Here is a 7,143-nt window from a genome sequence, read left to right as displayed (position 1 = left end):
CAATTGCCTTTGAGAGCTGGGAAGAGAGCAGTTCACACCTGATTATCATACGTCAGATAAATCAGCAGCACCTGAATTGCTGGGCAGCTCAGCGCTAGAGCTCTCTGCGGCTTCACCTCAGCCATGCTTCCTTCCCTAGCAGCCTTGGCTCTCTGCCTCCTGTTCACTCTGGCCTTTGGCCAGACACTCCAATTCCATGAACATGTCTTTCTCCGATTTCTGGGCTTAGACAAAGTGCCTTCACCCAAGAAATTCCAACCTGTGCCTTCCATCTTGAAGAGAATTTTCCAGGCTCAAGAGGAAGCAGCCAGCACCGGCATCTCCAAAGACTTGTGCTACGTGAAGGAGCTGGGTGTCCGTGGGAATATCCTCCGGCTTCTCCCAGATCAAGGTGAGGACTTTGGAGTGTTTCCTAGAGGAGAATCTGGGGTGAAGAAAGGAATAAAGGGGGAGTAACAATGACTCAGATGGTGAAGAATCCACCTGCAAGGCAGGAGACGTGGGTTCCATCCCTGGGTTGGGAAGATCCCCTGGAGGAGGGCATGGCAACTCTCTTCAGTATTCTTGCCTGGAGAATTCCCCACGGACCGATGAACCTGGAGGGCTACAGTCCATGGGGTCGTAAAGGGTAGGACACGACTGAACGACTAAGTACAGCACAACAATGACCCAGGGGTTTGTGGAAGGCCATGTGCTGGCATTTTACCTGTTCTATCTAATTTAATCCCAGCCACCGTCCTGAGAGGAAAGCAGGTATTCTTAACAAGTTTTTAACAATGAGGAAATTGAGGCTCAGACAGGAGATAACTTGTAACCTATTCAAGATCATACAGCTAGTGTGTGAACAAAGCCAGGAGTCGAAATGTTTTATTTTGTTTTGTTTTCTGAATCAACAGCTTTGCGCTACAGTTTAGATAGTGGGGAGGAGGTGGGAGGGAGGGTGGAATTAGGGCTCGGTCTCCCCCTCTTGAGCCCACACTTTACGCATCCCGGTGCCTTTGAGCTCAGTGTGTCTGTAAATTTTGCTTCCCCCTCCTCACCTCCCCGATCCTTTGGATGGGTAGAAAAGGCTATTCTGGATTTGTAACTACAGAGGGATAATATATGCCGCTGTCATACCTTTTGGTACAAGGATCTGAGTAAGTGCCTTTCAGTAATTTGTGAAACAGCCCACCCACCAAAAATTACCGAGATCAAGTGTTAAAAGTTGATTCTCCAGTCTAGTTCCTGCTCCCACCTGATTCTTATTCAAAGTCGGAGATGAGTGTTGTAATCTGCATTTCTATATAGACTCCCAGGTGGTTGAGATGCAGAATTGAGAGCTCCAGTTGGTTAGTTTTACAGCAACTGGAAATAAGATTTCTGTTCAAGAGGCATTTATTGGATATTTAACTAAATGCCAGGAAATCTGTAAGACATGAAGATACAGAGACCAAAGTCTGCCCTTTAAGAGTTTATAGGAAGAGAAAAAAAAAGTTTATAGAAAAGACATCAACAGATGACTTCCATATGTCCTGCTAAGTGTCTCATTAGATGCTCATGGCCTTGGGGGTGGAGTTTCAGGGATGATTTCTGGAGAGTTTTAAGAGGTGAGGGGAACTAGCTTAAAGGATTTTCCAAGGAGAGAGTAGGAAATAGCTGAGGCTGCTGCCTTCCCTTCCCTGTGGGAAAAAAATAATTTTTGTGATGATCAAAATTTTATCTAATGATATAGGAAAAGGACAAAATCTTGTAATCACTCCTCCCTAACCCTTCCCCCTCGGAGAAGGCAATGGCACCCCACTCCAGTACTCTTGCCTGGAGGGTCCCATGGATGGAGGAGCCTGGTGGGCTGCAGTCCATGGGGTCGCTAGAAGTTGGACACGACTGAGCGACTTCACTTTCACTTTGCACTTTCATGCATTAGAGAAGGAAATGGCAACCCACTCCTCTGTTCTTGCCTGGAGAATCCCAGGGACGGAGGAGCTTGCAGGGCTGCTGTCTATGGGGTCACACAGAGTCGGATACGACTGAAGCGACTTAGCAGCAGCAGCAGCAGCAACCCTTCCCCTGGAGAAAACCATTAATAGTTGTATATTTTTCCAGACTTTTCTTCTTTACATTTATAATATAAACTTGTAATATTTTTATAAATTGAATCATGCTATACATTCTTCCAATATTATGAACATTTTGTACAAGTAAGAGCAAATAGTGAACTTATCCCTATTTTAATGGTTACATGATACTACATTGTATAGACATAATGCTACAATTTATGTAACTGGTGCCCTGTTGATGAATATAAACATATGTAGTGTAGCTTTGTATCTATTGTGTATCTATTGTGTATCTATTGATGAATATAAACATATGTAGTGTAGCTTTGTATCTATTGTGTGCACTTTTAGTTTTATTTCCATAGGATCATTTCTTAGAGGATTGTTGTATCAAAGAGTAGGCACATGTATACTTTTTTTTTACATTTCTACTTTTAATATACAGCAAATAGCCTCTAAAATTTATACTCCACAATGAGTGTATGAGAATTCTCACTTACTCTGACAGTAATCTCTTTAAAAATAGAAACTTATTGAGGTATAATGTACATTCAGAAGTGTGAGTGAATTGTAGGAAACAGCTCAGTGAATTTTTGCAGAATAACTAGCGCCCAGATCAAGAAATAGTACATGAACAGCACCCCAGAGGCTCCTTCATGCCCCCTTCTGGTTAATCACTGCTTCTCTACAGGGGTAATTTCTCTTCTGACATCTAACATCAATCACATACTAGTTTTGTCCTTTATTAACTTTCTGTCAGTGAAATTGTGAAATGTGTCCTTTCTCACGTCTGGCTTCTTTCACTCTACATTTGTGAGATTTATCCACAGTGTATGTATTTGTAGTTCTTTCTCATTGCTGTATAGGACTTTATTCTGTTGGTGTGTGGCAGTGTTCTTCATGCTACACCGGGGGGTCATTAGGTAACAACACTCTTTCAGCATTTAACTTTTGTTAATCTGGTAGCAAAACAAGATCTTGCTCTTTTAATTTCTGTTTCTTTAATAAGGCGAAATGGTGCATTTTCAAATGAATAATGAATCATTTATTTGCTTATTTATTTAAAAGTTAGAATATAGTCTCTTTTTCTTCCAGCTTTATTGAGATATAACTGACATGCAGTGCTGTGTAAGTCTAAGGTATACAGCACAATGGTTTAATATATATATGTGTGTGTATATATATACACACACATATACATACACATCACAAATGATGATCGCAGTCAGTCCTATAAAGGAATTCCCTGACAGTATCCAGCGTTTAATGAACTTGGCATTTTCACAGTTGTGGCCTGGGTTTTGATATCTGGCCAGGGAACAAAGATCCTGCAAGCTGCAGAGTGCTGTCAGAAAATAAATAAGTTTAGTGAACATCTATCATCTCATTAGATACAAAGTTAATGACATAGAAAACAATATTTTCCCTTGTGATAAAAACTCTTAGGATTTACTTACTCTCTTAACTTTCATATATAACATACAGCAATATTGATTATATTTATCTGTTTATCTCAATATGAATCATTCAATTTTATTTTCCAAATAATTGCCTATTTACATATTATGACCTTTTTCCTGTTTAGGATTCTTTTCCTTAATGATTTGTGAGGCCTCTTAATCATTCATAAAAGCTGTTTATAATTGCAAGTATTCTTGGTTGTCCTTTCTGCTTTTAATTTTGTTAGTGAAAAAATTTCATTAATGGTGTCTCTTTGAATACAGTTTTTTATATTCATGTTTTCAAATCTGTTCCTCTTTTCCTCTCTAGCTTTTGGTTATTTTTTTTTTAATCATACCTAAGGCATCACCGACTCGATGGACATGAGTTTGGGTAAACTCCGGGAGTTGGTGATGGACAGGGAGGCCTGGTGTGCTGCGATTCATGGGGTCGCAAAGAGTCAGACACGACTGAGCGACTGAACTAACTAACTAAGGAATGTGATTTAGTGATATGAGTAAAAAGTGAGACTAGTATATTAGGATTCGAACTATGAACAGGAGAGATCAACTGTGTAGAGAGGATGAGAAGGATAAGCTCTGTGAAAACTTCCTGAATTTGCTAGTTAGTCAACGTTCAAGACAGATGTTTATTTCAGTGGAGTAGTAACAGTAAGAGAGTTGGAAAATAGGGACTTCCCTGGTGGTCCAGTGGTTAAGCCTCCAAGCTTCCACTGTAGGGGTCATGGGTTCAATCCCTGGTCAGGGAGATCCCACGTGCCAAGTGGTGTGGTCAAAAAAAGAAAGAAAGCAACAGAAGACTATATGGTAAAAGGAAGAGATAGAAAATATAGGCTTTTTTTTTTTTTTTTTTTTTTTAAAGAAGATAGTTAACAAAACGAAACAGAGAGGGGACATTTTTGGTGATCCAGTGGCTATGACTCCACGTTCCCAGTGCAGGGGGCCCAGATTCAATCCCTGGTCAGGGAAATGGATCCTACATGCCACAAAAGTGGTATGTATTCAGGTATTCAAAAGTACAAGACTAGAGGTTATTGGCACTGAAAGTGTCAGGACATTGTACTTCCACTGATGGGATCCAGGTTTGATCCCTGGTCAAGGAACTAAGATCCTGCAAGATGAGCTGTGCGGGCCAAAAAAAAAAAAAAGAATTATCTAAGGATAAAACATAAGGGAACACCAGATAGCCAGTATTGGTGGGATGACAGGTGTTTGTTTTGAAGTCCTTCTTGACAGCATAGGACGTTCTTTGTGCCATGGGTTCCTTTGGCAGTTCTGTTGAAGCCAGTGAACCTTTTATCAGAATAATTGATTCTATACTGCTGTTGCTAAGTCGCTTCAGTTGTGTCCGGGCCGTCTATACTGCTGTTGCTAAGTCGCTTCAGTTGTGTCCGGGCCGACTCTGTGCGACCCCATAGACGGCAGCCCACCAGGCTCCACCATCCCTGGGATTCTCCAGGCAAGAACACTGGAGTGGGTTGCCATTTCTTTCTCCAATGCATGAAAGTGCAACGTGAAAGTGAAGTCACTCAGTCGTGTCTGACTCTTAGCAACCCCATGGACTGCAACCTACCAGGCTCCTCCATCCATGGGATTTTCCAGGCAAGAGTACTGGAGTGGGTTGCCATTGCATTCTCTGAATTGTTTCTATGCCTAAAGTTAAATATTTAGAATTTTAAAAGAAGTCAATTAAATATGGAAATACATTTATAGAAATATTATAAAAATAAATGTGTGTATATTAATATAAATGATGCTTTTGTGCAACAAGTAACAAGGTCTAGAGAAGGGACTATACCATCAATTCAGAGTAGTTCAGGCATAAATGTTACTTTGAAATGTTTGCAACAACTTAATATATGAACATACCTATGATTTTTATTGGTAACAGTGTCATAGGCTCTTAGAATATTATTAAGATTTGTTGCCTATGTTCATAATTGAAAGAAATGATAAATTTCACTTAGAGTTTACTGAAGATAAAGATGTGATTCTTTTTCCCATCTAAGATGATAGACCTTCTAAGTCCTATTCAGGATCCCTTGGGGACCTGCAGTTATGAAGACAAGAATGTCTGGTCATAGATAAGGAGTAAAAGAAACAAATCCTCCCAAATGGAGGGTTTGAGTATAACTGAGATTTCTCATCCTCTTTTTATTTGCTGTTTTATTTTATTTTTCTGGCCACACCCCATGACTTCTGGGATCTTAGTTCCCCAACCAGGGATTGAACCCATACCTCCTGCAGTGGAAGTGTGGAGTCCTTACCACTGGAATGCCAGGGAAGTCCTCCCTGCCCTTATTTTGTGTGTGTGGATATACATATACCGTTTGACATTGATATGATCACACAGGTTGGGGTGAAGTGAAAAATCTCATGGTGACTCTCACATCTTTCGTTCCCATCTAGGTTCCTTCCTTTACTCCGAGAGCCTTTCGCACGCCTCCTGCCTACAGAAGCTCCTGTCCTTTAACCTGTCTGCCATCGGGGATGAGGAGCAGTTGACAATGGCCCAGCTGGGCCTGGACTTGGGGCCCAACACTTACTATAACCTGGGACCAGAGCTGGAACTGTCTCTGTCCCTGGTTCAAACGGAGCCCCATGTCATAGACCAGGCCACCCCGAAGATGGGTAAAATGTTTACACTGCAGTCAGTACCGTGGCCTCAAGGTGTCCTTCACTTCAACCTGCTGGATGTGGCTAAGAGGAATAATGACCCCCACAAGAATTTAGGTCTGTTTCTAGAGATAGTGGTCAAAGGAGGCAGAGCCTTGGGGGAGAATTTTCAGCTCGAGGGCACCTGCGCCAGACTGAGACGTTCTCTTCACACTTCACTGCTGGTGGTCACCCTCCACCCTGAGCAGTGCCGATCTCCCTCCCGCAAGAGGAGGGCAGCCGTCTCTACCTCGAAGGCTTCTTGCAAGAGCCTCTGCCATCGCCACCAGCTGTTCATCAACTTCCGGGATCTGGGTTGGCACAAGTGGATCATCGCCCCCAAGGGTTTCATGGCCAATTACTGCCACGGAGAGTGTCCTTTCTCACTGACCATCTCCCTCAACAGCTCCAACTATGCTTTCATGCAAGCGCTGATGCACGCCGTCGACCCGGAGGTTCCCCAGGCTGTCTGCATCCCCACCAAGCTGTCCCCCATCTCCATGCTCTACCAGGACAATGATGACAACGTCATTCTACGGCATTATGAAGACATGATAGTTGATGAGTGTGGGTGTGGGTAGACTGGCAGCAGTAGACTAGAAGGGGTGCTCTTGGGGTAAATGCTCTAATAATAAAACTACCTGGTTTATGACCTTTGGATCTGAATTGTCAGTATGTTTATGCTTATAGTTTATCATCATTATCCACGATTAATGATGTCCCCTGGTTATACACACACACACACACACACACACACGGTCTTAATGAACTTAATTTCTGCATCATGCACCTGAGGGTATATTAGAGTCTAGATAGAAGGTATATTGATAGCCTATTATGGGCAGGTACTGTTCTATGCATTAACTTATAAATACATGTCACTGCTCTTTGAGGTAAGCATTATTGTTTATGTTTCATAGATAAAGCAGCTGAGATTTAGAGCAGCTAAATATCCAGTTTTTCTAGAGGCATCAACTTTGGGAGTTCCC

The 7,143-nt window shown here is 42.0% G+C and overlaps 1 protein-coding gene across 1 annotated transcript; it reads left to right on the top strand.

Annotated features, from left to right (window-relative positions):
* GDF3 (growth differentiation factor 3) lies at positions 1-6,806 on the top strand. Its single transcript, XM_002687847.6, has 2 exons — positions 1-391; positions 5,909-6,806. Exons 1-2 carry the CDS (start codon positions 124-126, stop codon positions 6,733-6,735), a joined length of 1,095 nt encoding a protein of 364 aa, XP_002687893.2. The 5' UTR covers positions 1-123; the 3' UTR covers positions 6,736-6,806.
* Positions 6,807-7,143: the final 337 nt, after the last annotated feature.

Source organism: Bos taurus, chromosome 5, assembly GCF_002263795.3.
Source record: "Bos taurus isolate L1 Dominette 01449 registration number 42190680 breed Hereford chromosome 5, ARS-UCD2.0, whole genome shotgun sequence".
Classification (NCBI taxonomy): domain Eukaryota; kingdom Metazoa; phylum Chordata; class Mammalia; order Artiodactyla; family Bovidae; genus Bos; species Bos taurus.
This window is presented reverse-complemented; position numbering and strand designations above follow the sequence as displayed.

Coding starts and splice junctions, on each gene's coding strand:
- GDF3 (XM_002687847.6), top strand. CDS start 124: ATGCTTCCTTCCCTAGCAGCCTTGGCTCTCTGCCTCCTGTTCACTCTG. Junction 392..5,908: donor CCGGCTTCTCCCAGATCAAG/GTGAGGACTTTG, acceptor GTTCCCATCTAG/GTTCCTTCCTTTACTCCGAG.